This window comes from Mustela nigripes, chromosome 16, assembly GCF_022355385.1.
Source record: "Mustela nigripes isolate SB6536 chromosome 16, MUSNIG.SB6536, whole genome shotgun sequence".
Taxonomy (NCBI): domain Eukaryota; kingdom Metazoa; phylum Chordata; class Mammalia; order Carnivora; family Mustelidae; genus Mustela; species Mustela nigripes.
In genome coordinates this window covers 33,954,268-33,972,140 of record NC_081572.1, presented here as the reverse complement: position 1 = coordinate 33,972,140, position 17,873 = coordinate 33,954,268, and the positions used below count along the sequence as shown (strand labels likewise).

The window sequence follows — 17,873 nt, the reverse complement described above, 5'->3', positions numbered from 1 at the left end:
AAATAAAATAAAATAAAATAAAATAAAATAAAATAAAATAAAATAAAATAAACAAGAAAGGTCTCAAGTACAAAACCAAACCAAACATCTACAGGAGCTGGAGAAAGAACAGCAAAGGAAGCCTAAACCCAGCAGGAGAAGAGAAATAATAAAGATCAGAGTGAAATCAATGAAATAGAAACCAAAAAGACAGTAGAACAAATCAACATAACTAGGAGCTAGTTCTTTGAAAGAATTAAGATGGATAAACCCCTGGTTAGACTTATCAAACAGAAAAGAGAAATGATCCAAATAAATAAAATAATGAATGAAAGAGGAGCGATCACAATCAACACCAAAGATATACAAACAATTAAAAGAACATATTATGATCAACTATACACCAGCAAATTTGACAATCTGGAAGAAATGGATGCATTCCTAGAGATCTGTAACTACCAAAATTGAACTAGGAAGAAATAGAAAACTTGAACAGACCCATAACCAGTAAGGAGATTGAAGCAGTCATCAAAAATCTCCCAAGAAACAAGAGCCCAGGGCCAGACAGTTTCCTAGGGAATTTTATCAAGCATTTAAAGAAGAATTAATTCCTATTCTCCTGAAACTTCCAAAAAATAGAAATAGAAAAAAACTTCCAAACTCACTTTATTAGACCAGCATTCCCTTGATCCCAAAACCAGTCAAAGGCCCATTCAAAAAAGAGAATTACAGACCAATATCCTTGATGAACACAGATGCAAAAATTCTCACCAAAACACTAGCCAATAGGATCCAACAGTACATTAAAAGGATTATTCACCACGACGAAGTGGGATTTGTTCCAGGGCTGCAAGGTTGGTTCAACATCCGCAAATCAATCAATGTGATACAATGCATTAATAAAAGAAAGAACAAGAACCATATGATACTTTCAAAAGATGCTGAAAAAGCATTTGACCAAGTACAGCACCCTTTCTTGTCAAAACTCTTCAAAGTGTAGGGATAGAGGGTACCTACCTCAATATCATCAACATCATCTATGAATAACCCACAACGAATATCATTCTCAATGGAGAAGAACTGAGAGCTTCTCCGCTAAGGTCAGGAACACGGCAGGGATGTCCATTATCACCACTGCTATTCAACATAGTACTAGAAGTCCCAGCCTCAGCAATCAGACAACAAAAAGAAATTAAAGGCATCCAAATTGTCAAAGAAGTCAAACTATCACTCTTTGCAGATGATAGGATACTTTATGTGGAAAACCCAAAAGGCTCCACTCCAAATCTGCTAGAACTTGTACAGGAATTCAGTAAAGTGTCAGGATATAAAATCAATGCACAGAAATCGGTTGCATTTCTCTACACCAACAGCAAGACAGAAGAAAGAGAAATAAAGGAGTCAATCCCATTTACAATTGCACTCCATACCATAAGATACCTAGGAATAAACCTAACCAAAGAGGCAAAGAATCTGTACTCTGAAAGCTATAAAGTGCTCATGAAAGAAACTGACAAAGACACAAAGAAATGGAAAAATGTTCCATGCTCATGGATTGGAAGAACAAATATTGTGAAAATGTCTATGCTGTCTAAAGCAATCTACACGTTTAATGCAATCCCTATCAAAATACCATCCATTTTTTTCAAAGAAATGGAACAAATAATCCTAAAATTTATATGGAACCAGAAAAGACCCCGAATATCCAGAGGAATGTTGAAAAAGAAAGCCAAAGGTGGTGGCATCACAATTTCAGACTTCAAGCTCTATTACAAAGCTGTCATCATCAAGACAGTGTGGTACTGGTACAAAAACTGACACCTAGATAACTGGAACAGAATAGAGAGCCCAGAAATACACCCTGAATTCTGTGGTCAACTCATCTTTGACAAAGCAGGAAAGAATGTCCAATGGAGAAAAGACAGTCTCTTCAAAAAATGGTGTTGGGGGGGCGCCTGGGTGGCTCAGTGGGTTAAAGCCTCTGCCTTCTGCTCAGGTCATGATTCCAGGGTCCTGGGATCAAGCCCCACATCTGGCTCTCTGCTTAGCGGGGAGCCTGTTTCCCTTCCTCTCTCTCTGCCTGCCTCTCTGCCTACTTGTGATCTCTCTCTGTCCAATAAATAAATAAAATCTTTAAAAAAAAAAAAAAAAAGAGAAATCCAGTTGAGAGGTGACTGGTTTCTTTAAAAAAAAAAAAATGGTGTTGGGAAAATTGGACAGCCACATGCAGAAAAATGAAACTGGACCATTTCCTTACACCACACACAAAAATAGATTCAAAATGGATGAAAGACCTCAATGTGAGAAAGGAATCCATCAAGATCCTTGAGGATAACATAGGCAGCAACCTCTTCGACCTCAGCCACAGCAACTTCTTCCTAGAAACATCACCAAAGGCTAGGGAAGCAAGGGCAAAAATGAACTATTGGGACTTCATCAAGATCAAAAGCTTTTGCACAGCAAAGGAAACAGTCAACAAAACTAAAGACAACTGACAGAGTGGGAGAAGATATTTGCAAACGACATATCAGATAAAGGGCTAGTATTCAAAATCTATAACTTATCAAACTCCACACCCAAAGAACAAGTAATCCAATCAAGAAATGGGCAGAGGACATGAACATGAATTTCTGCAGAGAAGACATCCAAATGGCCAACAGACATATGAAAAAGTGTTCCACATCACTCGCATCAGGGAAATACAAATCAAAACCACAATGAGATACCACCTCACGCCAGTCAAAATGGCTAAATTAACTAATCAGGAAACAACAGATACTGGTGAGGATGCGGGGAAAGGGGAACCCTCCTACACTGTTGGTGGGAGTGCAAGCTGGTGCAGCCACTCTGGAAAACAGCGTGAAGGTTCCTCAAAAAGTTGAACATAGTTACCCTACAACCCAGCAATTGCTCTATTGGGTATATATCCTAAAGATACAAATGTAGTGATCCAAAGGGGCATGTGCACCCGAACGTTTATAGCAGCAATGTCCACAATAGCCAAACTATGGAAAGAACCTAGATGTCCACCAACAGATGAGTAGATAAAGAAGATGTAGTATATATATACAATGGAACACTATGCCACCATCAAAAGTAATGAAATCTTGACATTTGCAATGACATGGATGGAACTAGAGGGTATTATGCTGAGTGAAATAAGTCGATCGGAGAAAGACAATTATCATATGATCTCCCTGATACAAGAAAGTTGCCAGGCAAAGTGGGGGTTTCGGGGGGTAGGGAAGGAAAAAAATGAAACAAGGTGGGATGGGGAGGGAGACAAACCATAAGAGACTCTTAAATCTCCCAATACAAACTCAGGGTTGCCAGAGGGAGCGGGAGAGGGAGAGGGTGGTTGGGTTATGGACATTGGGGAAGGTATGTGTTATGGTGAGTGCTGTGAAGTGTGTAAAACTGGTGATTCACAGACCTGTACCCCTGGGGCTAATAATACATTATATGTTAATTTAAAAAAAAAAAAAACACCTGACAAAATAATTTTAGAACTTAAAAATATTGACTTCTTTGGATTTGAACAAAGCAATTCATTCTTTTAAGTCTTATTTCTTTCAAACTAAGTAATGCTATTTTTTAATCCAAAATTTACACTGTTAAAGATTAACAAACATAATAAAATAGAATTTCAAAATAGTTAAATTACAGTTTTTTAAGTCTAGATTAACTTATTCACTGTTAAACCATCTCTAATGCACTAAATAAATGTCACAGGTAGAAAAAAAATCTTACCTGCAATATTGGAAAAGTAGCAGTGGTAATGCCCATTTTGTGTAAATTTAAGAGCATTTCACTTCCACTCCATATTTTACATGATGATTCATAATCCCTTTCCACAAGATGTTCAGTGTTTGCTTCTAACCAACTGAAATAAAATAATTCCCAAATTAATTAAGTAAAATAAAACAATTCCACCAACTAATATCCTTACATGCACTATTTCAACAAAACAAAGAACTGTGATACATTGATCATATTCCTTGAAACTCTTAGGATACAAATGTGAATTAAGACATCTTTTAAAATGCATGCATATTTCATATTGCATAATAAACACGTGCACAGTTAAAATGTTTTATTCAGAAAAGAGAAACATGCATGTGATTTCCCAGCTGTGTTTTTTTAGATTCACACCTCTTTACTTTATCTCTTCAACTGAAAACCAGGTATAGAAGCTGATCCCAAATGTGCATAAAGGAAATATAAAACAATCTAATAAAAAAATTAAGCTGTTACATATATTTTTTTAAGATTTTATTTATTATTTGACAGACAGAGATCACAAGTAGGCAGAGAGGCAGGCGGGGGGTTGGGGGAGGGGGTGTGAAGCAGAATCCCTTGCTGAGCAGAGAGCCCCATGCAATCTTTCAGAATTCTGGTTAAGAGATGATTCTAGGATAATAACTATGAGATTGAAGGATTTGGGATATATTGTACAGGTGGCATTTATTAAATTTAATGATGAGTTGGATGAGGTGAGGGTAACATTTTTTAGGTGAGGGTAATTAAGGGTAACATTTTTTATTTGAGGAACTGGCTGGTACTGTTTGCTTAGATAAGAAGACTGGGCATTTGGGGGGAATAGGTAAGGGAAGGGAAGGAGTTTGTTTTGTAAAGTTGAAATTAAAATCCAAACAGATTATAAAGTACAGTTGGATATATGAAAATAGCATTCCAGAGGCAGACTAGAATCTAGATTTATTACTGATTGGGTGAGGCACAGATTGAGGCCTTACTAGTACTACTATGGTACTCAGTTATATAATTAAGGCAAAGTACAGAGATAGAGAAGAAATGAGATCTCAGGACCAAGTCCTGAGGCACTTCAACATTTAGACATCAAACAGAATAAGAACTATCAAAAGAAATTGAGAAAAAATGAACTTTGAGGAAGAGTAAAACCAGAAGGTCTCATAGCGGCTGTCTAGGAAAAAGTACTCCTCTATGTCTCCTCTTGTCTCACTACTTCACTTCTGACATATTTGGTCACTAAATTTAAGTGGGTTTTTTTTTTTTTTCCCTTACACTAAGCAATTCTCCAAAACACTAGCTGGGTGTCCTAGGATTCAATTCAATGCTGACACTTACTGGAGTTAGCACAGACTCTACAGGCAAAGCATTCAGTATCACAAGACTGCCCTCCCCACCTCTTCACCTCTGATGTCAGCGTTCAAGTCCCAGTTGTCCTCTGTGCTTCTGACCAAGCAATTATAAATCAGAGGTTCCCAGGACACCTCCTCAGATTTGATCATTTACTAGAACAATCCTCAGAACTCCAGGAAATACCTGTTTACCAGTTTTTAATATAATAAAGGATACAGATAAAGAGCCAGATGAAGAGATAAATTGAGAAAGGTCTGGAAGGGTCTGAGCACAGAAACCTCTATACCTCAAAAGGTAGGATGCTCCAAGAACATAAATGTGTTCACCAATCTGGAAGCTCTCTGAAACCTGGCTTTATCACATAGGCATGATCTATTATCAACTCAATCTGCACCCCCTCTCCCCTTTCCAGAGGGAAATGGGGCTGAAAGTTCTAAGCTACTAATCATGGTTTAGTGTTTCTAGTGAACACCCCCCACCCAGAAGCCCACCAAACACCACCTCATTAGAAAAAAAGACAGTCCTAGCACCCAGGAAATCCCAAAGGATATAGGAGTTCTGTCAGGAACTGGAGTCAAACATGCTCTTAGTACTCATATCACTTAGGAAATTACAAAGGTTTTAGAAACTGGGGAGAGGGAGCAATGTGCATATATTTTCCATTGTTTCACAGAAGTTAAGCCAAAACCACTATTCATAGAGATGGTAGTCCACAATACCCAAATGACACTGCTGAAAGGCTGAGTAAGATAACAGAAAATTAACCTTTGGATTGGAACATAGGGATAACTGGTGACCTTGATAAGAACAGTTTTAGTAGAATTCTGCAGACAACCCAACTGAGGAAAGATTAGGAAGTGAGAAAATAGAATTAACAACTATAGGCAACTCTTTCCACAAATTCTACTGTGAAATAAAAATGACAAACTGCTACATGACAAAAATACCACAAGGAAAGATGTATCCCATGGCAAAATAAGGGGAATGTATTTGCAACTTCTATAATAGATAGGCAAAGGGTTAATATGCAAAGAGCTTCTACAAATCAATAAGAACCATAACAAAACCAAAAAAGGACAGAGATGTCAACAATCGACAGAAAAGGAAATATAAATGGCCTTTAAAAATACTTAATATTGGGGTGCTTGGGTGGCCCAGTAGGTCAAGTGTCCTTCTCTTGGTTTTGGCTCAGGTAGTGATCTCAGGGTTGTGAGATTGACCCCCACGCTTGGCTCTATGCTCAGTGCTGAATCTGCCTGGGACCTGTCTCCCTTTCTTTCTGCCTCTCCTCACCCTCCAACCTGGTCTCTCTCTCTCCAAAACAAATAAATCATTTTTTTAAAAAATGCTTAATACCAATCATATTAAGAGAAATGTAAGTAAAAACTACACTGGATGGGGCACCAAAGTGGCTCAGTCATTAAGTGTCTGCCTTCAGCTCAGATCATAATCCAGGGTCCTGGGATTGAGCCCCACATCAGGCTCCCTGCAAACTCATCAAGCTGTATATACATTAAATATTTACAGCTTTGTGTATGTCAATAAAATGGCTTTAAAAATAACATACTTCAATAAAATGGCTTTAAAAATAACATTTTTATGCTTAAAATAAAGATGACAATGGGGTGTCTGGGTGGCTAAGTCAGTTGCATCGGACTCTTGATTTTGGCTTAGGTCATAATCTCAGGGTTGTGAAATCAAGCCTTATATGCTCAGCAGGGAGTCTGCTAGAGATTTTCTCTCTCTCCCCATCCTTCTGCTCTTCCCCTCACCTGTAAACACACTCTCTCTAAAATAAATATTACAGAAAAAAATGGAGAAGACAAAAAAATGAAAGTACAATATGCCATCATTGGGTAAAAAGGAGGAATAGGGAAAAGTATCTATATTGGCTCATATATGCATGAAATTTGCTTGTAAATACACACCGAATGATACACTTGTTCAGGAAGAGAGGAACTAAGCAGATGGGGTGGAAAGGAGTTTTTACAACATAAATTTGTATACCTTTTATGTTCAAACATGTGACTATATAACATTCAAAAAATTTTTAAGAAAATGGAAAGAACAGAAAAATACTGTAGTAAGTGGAATAGGTCGTAGGATCAAGATCTAAGATAAAGAGATTCTAGATCAACAACCTAATGTCTAATAAAATGGAATTCAATGTAAACTTTATTAAAACTATTACTAAATCTAGTAAAGTATTGAGATCTTGGTTAACTAAAACTCATCAAACCAGAGTCCTACTCAAACTGAAAGATAAAGCAATAAATTAAAGCTATAATCCAAAACTTTTAAATATGTTACTTAAAATCCCCTTCAGTTTATGTTTAGTCCAATGTCCTATATACATCATACATGGAGCTGTTAAATTATTGTCTTAAATTAGAAATAAGATTCACAATTATCAATTTAAAAATTGAATGTTTATTATATTCTTTAAACAAGAGAGAAGTTTGGACTGGCCTATTTCTAAAAGTTTAACAGACAAGGAATAATCCATTTCCCAAGTTGCCTGATCAAAGTTTACTAATTAAAATATTGTGGCATAATAAAGCATGTTTTTAATACAAAGGCAGCAAAAATGACACTGTTAAGAAAATGTTCTTACTTAATTAGGCTATAGCACACAGCTCGTAGGGGTTCATGGTCTTTCTTCCTTATATTATTGTTGACCATACTATCTAGTTCATCTCTAGCAAACCGAAGCTGAACTTCTGTTACACTGTAACTTGCTGATTCCCGAGCACACTCTTCAATGTTATGAGCTTCATCTAAAATGACAATCTGTTCTTTGAGATTGATATCCATCTGTAAGACAAAAAAAATTTCCTGTAAAACATTCAGGAAAATGGACTTAACAGCAGTAGGCAAGATATTTTCATTTAAAATTTCATACTACAGGCAAAATGGCAAGGATAATTATATAATTATTCTAGGTCTTAAAACTTTTAAAACACTAAAGCTAACAAACATCAGCTCAACATTACAGTTTCTCATTTTTCACTCTCAAAATATTTTGCAAACCTATCAACCAAAATACCTTTTAAGTGAGTCTGGCTGGATTAAGGTATAGCTGGCCACATCAAAGTGTATAAAAATCACACTATACAATCTCCAGCATAATGTTAAATGGGGGCAAACAAGGTGACATGATCATCTACCTAAAAACCCAAGATGACAAACTGAAAAATTATTAAAAATTAATAAGATAAATGTATTCAGGGGCGCCTGGGTGGCTCAGTGGGTTAAGGCCTCTGCCTTCGGCTCAGGTCATGATTCCAGGGTTCTGGGATCGAGCCCCGCATCGGGCTCTCTGCTCCTCAGGGAGCCTGCTTCCTCCTCTTTCTCTGCCCGCCTCTCTGTCTACTTGTGATCGCTGTCTGTCAAATAAATAAAATCTTTAAAAAAAAAAAAAGATAAATGTATTCAAAATAAATGTTCAGAAATCAACAACAAAAAAATGGGGGTGCAAACAAAAAAACTTTAAAACTAAAATAATTATACAGGATTCAAAAGACTCTCAAAATAAAATACAGCATGTATCTATTTCATTTATGTTGTTCCTACATCCCTTCATTTTGAGAATTATTCTTCCCCAGCTACATGTGACGTGGATAGAACTGTTAATCAAGGGACATCACCACTCTCACAACACAGACTCAGAACCCAGGTTTGTCAATTAAATAAAGTATTCCATCCCTCTACAGTCACAGGTTCAAGAATGGAAATGAGTTTCAATGTAGGCCAATCAGAGAAATCTGGGTAGTAAATTTAAGATCATGGTCTTTTTTTCCAGGTTAGGTAGCTGCTTGAGGTTATCTTTGTTCCCATTGGAAAGAAACAGCCTGAAAATAAAGACTTCACAATGAAATTCGTCAAGTATTTTTTTCTTTAAGCTCTATTGAAGCTGGGTTTCTGTCATTTGCAATTGAAAGAGTCCTGGCTTATATGAAGAAATGTTACAAAGTAATTGCCAGTGAGTTATTCTGAGGAAAAAATACATAGAGTTGACAATGACTGAAAAAGAACCATGGAAGAATAAGAAATATATTGGGGTTCAAAAGATGAGTTAAGGGGTGCCTGGGTGGCTTAGCTGGTTAAGTGTCCAACTCTTCATTTCAGCTAAGGTCATGAACCCAGGCTTGTGAGATCAAGCCCCACATCAGGCTCCCGACTGGGCATGGAGCCTGCTTAAGATTCTCTCTTCCTCTCCTACTGTCCTCCACCCCTCTCTCCCATAAATAAGTAAATAAATAAATAGTGAGTAGAATTTGGATTTGGATAGCAAAGGAAGTCAGGCATTTCAATACAGGCATCATCAAAAGCAGAGATAGAGTTAGGAACAAGGTATCCTCAGGGGACTATGAGGTAATTTTTGAAGGGTCCAAGTTGGGAGTTTGTAGTGGATGGCAGATTCAAGCCAGACTATTGAGGATCATGAGAGTAAGCTTAAGAGAAAAGGACTTGAATCAATAGATGAATGGATAAAGATGTGGGGTGTGTGTGTGTGTGTGTGTGTGTAAAATGGAATACTACTCAGCCATCAAAAAGAATGAAATCTTGCCATCTGCAATGACATGATGGAACTAGAGGGTATTATGCTAAGCAAAATAAGTCAATCAGAGAAAGACAATTATCATATGATCTCATTCATACATGGAATTTAAGAGACCAAACAGAGGATCATGTGGGAAGGGAGGGAAAAATAAAACAAGATGAAGGGAGACAAACCGTAAGAGACTCTTTAGTCATGGGAAACAAACTGAGGGTTGCTGGAGGGCAGGGGAATTGGGGGGATGGGATAACTGGTTGATGGACCTTAAGGACAGCACATGATGTAACAAGCACTGGGTATTACATAAGACTGATGAATCAATGAAACCTACCTCTGAAACTAATAATACACTATAGGTTTATTAATTGAAATCAATTTTTTAAAAATTTTTAAAAATTAAGTAAAATAAGAGATATGGACTTTAACTCATGAGCCAAGAGTGCAATATATTTTCAAGCAGAAGAACGATGTAATGAATGTAATATTAGGAAGACTGACCTGGCATTGATATGTATAGTGGCTCAAATGAAAGGGGACTAGCCAAGAGGAAACCAAATAAGAGGACAGCAGGAATATTAAACATAATAATGCCAATTAAGTTTAAATAGAAAGCTAATGAGAGCTGTGCAGTCAGATCTAGAGAGAAGAATAACAGGTGAATATATGAAATTATTCTTTTTTTTTTTTTTTAAAGAAAGCTCCATGCCCAGTGGGGAACCCAAAGTGGGCCCAAACTCAAGACCTGAGCGGAGATCAAGAGTCAGATGCCTAGGGTACCTGGGTGGTTCAGTGGGTTAAACCTTCAGCTCAGGTCATGATCCCAGGGTCCTGGGATAGAGCCCCGCATTGGGATCTCTGCTCAGCAGGGAGCCTGCTTCCCTTCCTCTCTCTCTGCTACTTGTGATCTCTGTCTGTCAGATAAATAAATAAAATCTTTAAAAGAAAAAAAAAAAAAGAGTCAGATGCCTAACAGAATGAGCCACCCAGGCTTCCCCAAAGTAATTCACTTTTTCTCTTATGCTACAACAACTGGATGGTTCTAAGAACCGTGCAAATAAACACAGATACGATATCCAAACTTCATTTCTTAAAATCTCACAAAGCGTAATTTGCATAGTATACATATTCTCCCCACAAAGTTCTTCAAACTATAGATTTTTCAGATGAATGTTTTAAAATAATTCTGACCATTCATAAATAGAAGGAATGATACTTATTACTGGGTCTCAACTAGAAGTAATTTTGTCCCCAGGTTATATTTGGCAACGTCTGGAGACATTTTTTATTGTGACAGCTGTTAAGGGTGCTACCAGTGTCTAGTGGATAAAACCAGATGCTGCTTAGCATCCTACAGTGCACAAGATAAATGACCACAACAAAACACTGTCAAGCCCAAAATGTCATTATTATAGGCTAAAAAACCCCATCAGAATCCCACTCTGTGGGGCACCTGGGTGGCTCAGTTGGTTAAAGTAGCTGCCTTTGGCTCAGGTCATGATCCTAGGGTCCTGGGCTTGAGCCCTGCTTCAGGCTCCCTGCTCAACAGAGAGCCTGCTTCTCCCTCTCCCTCCATTTGCCACTCTGCCTACTTGTTCTCTCTCTCTCTCTGTCAAATAAATAAACAAAATATTAAAAAAAAAAAAAAGAATCCCACTCAGTACTAGCTCTTTAAAAGTATAAATTACTAGATCTTCAAAAGTATTAATTACTTTAGACATTAAAATGTTAAGATCTAAAATTCAGCTTTTAATACATTTCAGTATATGTTTTCAGTACTCTAATCTGCTTATACATTTACATAAATTAAATATAAAGCAAAAAAAAAAAGTAAAAAGTAAAACATCTAAAAGTTTTCACATTGATCATTCATATTCCAATACATAGGAGAAAAGTTCTAATTTTCACACAGTTACTCACACTTTCCCTTATTTGTGCATCTAGAAGATAGTTGTAAGGACAAAATATTATGTGAGCATCTTCTATTAGTTCTCGTGCTGTGTAATACGGACATGCCTTTAGTTTTTTCCCCAAGCTGACAAGTTCTTCTATATCCCAGGCTTTGCACATCCCTTGAAGAGTTTGTAATGTGTTTTGATCACTAATTTTATGTACACCATGATAAAAATAGCAGGATTTGCCCTAAAAATAAACAGGCATTACTGAAATGTGAATCAATGCTGGAACAAAAGAATAAAACAAGTTTATCTCAGTTTTTTCAGAACATCATTAAAACCACAAAGATTTTACAGGAGAGAAATTATACTGTATCCATAATCACAACCATTTTAAAGAAACTCTATTAGTTGACTCAGACAGAGCTCCAGATCAGTATAGCTCTAGATACCCCAAATTAACCTGAAAAAAGTTTTTAATTATGCTTGTTTTGCCTTTGCTTTGATTATAAAGTGATATTAGGCAAAAATATTTCTTGAAAGATACAAAAGAACAATGGTATCACTGGTTGCTTTCAAAGATGATACTTAAGTGACTTGAGGACAGCAGTGAGAGAGATTTTTCTCTATAAACAATTCTGTATATTTTCAGTTTGAGCCATGAGACTGTATTACTTAATCAAATATAAGTAAGTAAAAAAAAAGGAAGAAAGGAGAAAGGGAGAGAGGAATGTCTTAGGGGAAACTATAAAGAGTGTTCACTATAAAATATCTAGAAGATACAAAGGAGTACAAAAATTCTACTAAATTATCTATAATTCTATAACAGAAAGAATGTACTAGTAACATTTTGATGTATTTCATTTATTCTTCTTCTATACATATGTACATATGGACACATCTATAAAATGTGACCCAACATTAAAATAATGAGAGCCTGATTATTAACCATTAAATCTCATCTTCACAAAAAACATATTTTTCCATACCTAAAATAATTTTGTAGAATTATTTCTGGTGCTAGTTAATTATTTTTTCTTAATTGAAACAAAAATTAACTTTCAGCAAATAAATGCATTGCTTTTCCCGTACAGGAGCACTTTCGTAAAAGAAACAGTGAACAAAAACACATGTGCCTTTGGATCAAGCCAAAAAATCAGAAAGTTTACACTTTAAGGGCACTTAGAACGACACTCCTGTGAAGAATGATAGCAAAACCAGAATGGCTCATCCATTTTAGCAGTGTAACACAATCCTGAGGGGAGACTGTCAATTGAAGTGTTATCACACTTCAAACTCCTTTTTACCCAAACTGCCAGTTATCTATTTATCATTTCACTTTGGTAATTCAGCCATAGTAAACACAGACACCTACAGTGACTTTGTAATTGGCCATCATTACAATACCAAATTACCCGAAGGACTTGAGAACAAGAAAAAGAGTGTTCGTGTTTGGCTATGAGCTAAGCATTCTGAGGCAGAATTAGGTCCAGACAAATAACTAAAAGCAGGTATCTTCATGTATTTAGAACCAAGGAGAAAGAAATGCATAATACAAAATAACTTATTCACATTACATGGGTAGAAAGTGATATACCAATTAAATGAAACTCTAGGGGCTATGGCTCATGGTCTTTTGAGACCATGAGAACCAACTCTAGAACCAACTCTGTTCAACAAAATACTAGTGAAAGAACTTTCAAAATATATTAATTTGTCACTGATCATTTCACAGACTATCAATTTATTATTCATGAATAAATTCTGAGTGTATTCCAGACTTGTAACCAGTTTCAGACTAAACAAGTTATTAAACTGTACAGACTACCAAACTAATACCATCAAAAAAATTGTGTATTTACTAAGAAAGACTTCTCAATTTCTACCTTGACCAAATTCATATTCAAGATTTCCCTGGAATACTTTAAAACCACCAATGACATATCTTTAAAGTTAATAATTTCATATAACTTTTTTTGAAAGAGAAGTTTATACTAATCAAAATTACAAGATAGGATAATAATTATATTTCTCATTTAACTAAAAAGCTTTTAAAAATTTACTCAGAAAGAGACCCTAAATAAACTATCTTTTAATTAAGTTTTAAAATATATAAAATATATTAATTAGATCAAATTTGACTAACTTATTTAAATACTTTATCTCCTCCTATGACATCATCCATATCTGACTATTTTTGGTAGTGGGATTTCAATGAGGTAAGAAGGTATCTGACTAAAATGGGAATTAATTTCAAGGAATTAAATATCCCAAAGCTTTCAAACCAAAACCTGTCATTTTAAACTTACGATTTTCTTTTTTTTATTATGTTATATTAGTCACTATACAGTACGTCATCAGTTTTTGATGTAGAAAGATTTTATGGTAAAGTTACTTTTCAAAAAATAGCAATACTAGCAATTAATTTGATTTCTGTAAGTTATTTGACTATCACAGGAAATACACATTTAAAACAGAAAATGAATGTGTAGAAAATTGAGCAAATTGAATCTTTTCAGCCTTATTTTTTTCTCTAAAACAAAATAACTTTACTCACATTTTTTCCATCCAGCAATTCCATGCACTTTTCATTTCTGTTGAAGTTACCTATTACTTCAGGATGGACACAAGTATGATCCCTGCTGGAGAGAATAGTCATTGGGACCCCTGAGTACGCGGTCCTCCGGAGTTCTCTAGTAATCTGAGCTATCTGTTTGTGTGTGCGTGTCCCAAAATATATTTTGGGTATCTTGGATTTCCCCCCATGATCCTTCTTAGTGGCATTTGAGGAATCTTGACTGCTTCCTTGTTTAGTAGAACAACAACACCTGGAACAGTGACCAGGGGTCTGTAACAAAGGAAAGAAAAAACAATTTATGTCTGGCATGCCACAAAAAATGTTATTAAACCTCTCACAAAATCAGAACCTATAAGTAATAAAACACAACTACCAAAGAGAAATGTCAAGATATTACATCATCTAAAACTTGCCATTAAAGAAAAAAAAATACAAATTCCATTTCAAATTGGTTTTCTTGCACTCTTCAAAGTTATAAACAATGTTTCCACATTTGCATGGCTTTCTAACATATCATTCCGACACTCAAATTCTAAATGTTCTAAGAGGTTTTAATTCTAATTATAAAAATAAGATACAATGGAGGACAATTTTCATTTTTGCTTAGGCTTCAAGTAAACTCGTAATACTACAGTTTAGAGTTGATAATGTTATTTTTGTTCACAGCATAGCCCATTCAAATATTCTGTACCAACATTTTAAAGAGCATTTTAAATATAGCTTGCAAAAAATAGAAATATCAAGTCAAATCTAAAATATCATTAAATATAAGAAAAATATTATCTACCATAGGGATGCAAATGGATGCAAATTATTAATATGTATTAATAAAGGCAGGTTGTTTGTCTGGAACAAGTACATCTGAAATTTGATTACCTGTCATGGAATTCAAATCCATCAGTATAATTTTTCATGACAGCTTTTTCTGAACAATTTTACTCATAATTCAGTTCCATAATTAAAATAATTAGATAAATGTCTCCTTAAACACAACATATGGAACAGCAGGAACATAGTCTGTAATTTACCTGATTTTCCTCTTCTGTTTCCCAACTCAAAAATAAAATAAAAAATCTAATGCTATACATTAGAACCATGAGTTCTTAAGACTATTCTATTTAATGCTATCCATTAGAACCATGAGTTCTTAATAACTACTCTCTCCTCAATCTCAATTACTATACAAATGAGACAAAATGCAGTCTCATTTAAGAGAAATACTGTGAAATAGTTACTGAAGGGGTCACTGATGGGGAAAAAAAGCTAAATAGCACAGTAGCTTAAGAGAATTTGTTCAACTGAACAAATACACCATTTAACTGAAGACTTTTTTTTTAATTATAATCAGTAAGAGTAGCCTTCATAAACAAATGCTAAGTCATAGCATGTTACACCACAACACTGGGGATCAAGCTGTCTTTTAGCCTCAACTCAGTGGAAAAGCAAGTTCAAATTACTCCCAGTCTCGCTCAACCTTGTCCGCCATTAAATATTACAATACATGATAGAATGGATGTAAATGTGACCCTTCTGGAGCTGTCACTCACTGGGATAAAAGGTTCACTGATGTGCCAAATAAACAGTCAGTCAAAGCAGATAAAGTTACAGTCATGCTGGAATTGTTACATTCCCCTCTCAAGTTGCCAGTAGCAGCAGATTTCATTACAGAGTGCTGCCACATTAAATAGCCAGTTCCAAATATCCTGCCTTCTATATTGAATAATTACTTATTCACTGAAAGGATAAAAAGAAGAGTTATGAATGGAGCTCTTGTCAACAGCGAGGCAGGAAACAGCTGACATGTGGTTTATGTTACATATGTTGCAATATTTAACAATTTATGGTCATACAGAAAATGGAATGCAAATTATATCATGATATTTCTGACTCAATTTTTTTGGCCTTTGCAATGATCACATTAATTAATTAACCTAGTAAATGAGGTAAAATAACTCTAGGTAGCAGAATTAGTTTACTTTTCAATACCTTTAATCTTTTCACTCAATTATACTATTTCTCTTCCCTATGATATGATAAATTAAATACTGAATATTAAGTTGAATATTGGAATGCTATATACTATATGGATATATCATATCCAAGCATAAAAGTAATCTAATAAAGTGGTCTTCTCTCAAGGCTTCAAAAACCTCCCTTTTGATGAAACACTTTGAACATCAATTCCACTTAAAGCTTTACCATCTAAACCTTTCACTTTAATTCCACTTTTTTCTAACCAAAAGTCCAAACAATATTGAAATAAACAAAATGAGTCAACCACCTATGACAAATAATGTAATATATAACCTACAGACCCTCATACATATATATCTCCTATATAACTTTTTTCAAATAAAAAGGGATGCTATTATACAGTTTTATAATGCTGTTTTATATTAAAACTTTTTTTTTTTACTTTTTAAAAGGGATGAATTTGGCATTAGTAATTTTAAAAAAGGATCTCCCTATCTTAAAATGTTATGATAGTAGCTATAACTAACAAAAATAAAAGATCGAGAACTAATTTCAGAAAACTTTTCCCATTATAGCAGCTTTATTTAGGTACTTTAAATCTGGTTTTCACTCCATAACTGATAAAACTATAAGCTATGGTTAATTCTATATCAAACATGTTTTTGTTCATTATGTCTTACAGTGGTCTGAAGCAATTATATCTTCTAAGAACATGGTTTTCTAGTGGTTGTTTAGGCAAGTATTGTAGAAGATGGAAATTAAGAAAGAACGTTGATTCTTTTTCCTTTGCAATATTAAAAAATTATTTCTTCAGGTGCGATTGTCTACTGAAGTTCTATTTAAAGGATTTGGTACAATCACTTAATATAGAAAAAAACTGAATGTGGCAAGAGAAGAGAGGCTTCAAAAAGACATTTGGAATTATTTGCACCAAAATCACTTATTTTCAGGGGCGCCTGGACAGCTCAGTGGGTTAAAGTCTCTGCCTTCGGCTCTGGTCATGATCCCAGGGTCCTGGAGTCGAGCCCTGCATCAGGATCTCTCTCTCTGCCTGCCTCTCTGCCTACTTGTGATCTCTGTCTGTCAAGTTAATAAATGAAATCTTTAAAAAACAAAACAAAAAAAATCACTTATTTTCAATTCTGAAAGAAAACTAGAGAAAGAATACTGAAAACAGCCAAGACAGAAGTCCTAATATCCTCCAATCCAATTAATAGGCTAACACTTAATGGACTCTCTAAAACACTTTGACCTAGCCGTCTTTAAACAATAAATGAACAAAATTAAATAATTTTGTACCTTTAATTAAGTATTTCTCCTGCTAACAAGCTATTAGGTTTATCTTTCAAAGATATATTTTCCTTTTGCTTTTGACCTTTGATTTTATAGAGATTGCATGAGGAAGAGGAGAATAAATTAAAAAGTATTCATTTTCATCCGACATATCTGAACGTCAAGAAAGATAAAACATATAGGCTCCCTAAAACCTATAATCTATAATCTAAAATCTATAACCTATAATCTAAAACCTGTAAGACCTGAAAGTGGCAGAGCAGTCCTTTAAGAGATGGCTTCTTCTCCTATAGTTAGAAACTGTCTAGAGTCCTTTTACTTCAACAAAAGACAAGAAAACCCAACCCAAATAACACCAAAATTCCATTATTACTTAAGGAGTAAAAAAAAAAAAAACAAATAAACAAACAAAACTACAGGGGCACATGGCTGGCTCAATCAGTGGAGCAAGTGACTCTTGATCTCAGGGTCATGA

The 17,873-nt window shown here is 35.1% G+C and overlaps 1 protein-coding gene across 1 annotated transcript in view; it reads right to left on the bottom strand.

The window, feature by feature from the left end:
- Positions 1–17,873, bottom strand: part of BRIP1 (BRCA1 interacting helicase 1) — a 181,080-nt gene that overhangs the window by 110,265 nt on the left and 52,942 nt on the right. Inside the window, 4 exon segments of the mRNA XM_059381073.1 lie at positions 3,730–3,862; positions 7,715–7,914; positions 11,579–11,800; positions 14,111–14,401. Coding sequence (XP_059237056.1) covers positions 3,730–3,862; positions 7,715–7,914; positions 11,579–11,800; positions 14,111–14,401 — 846 coding nt within the window.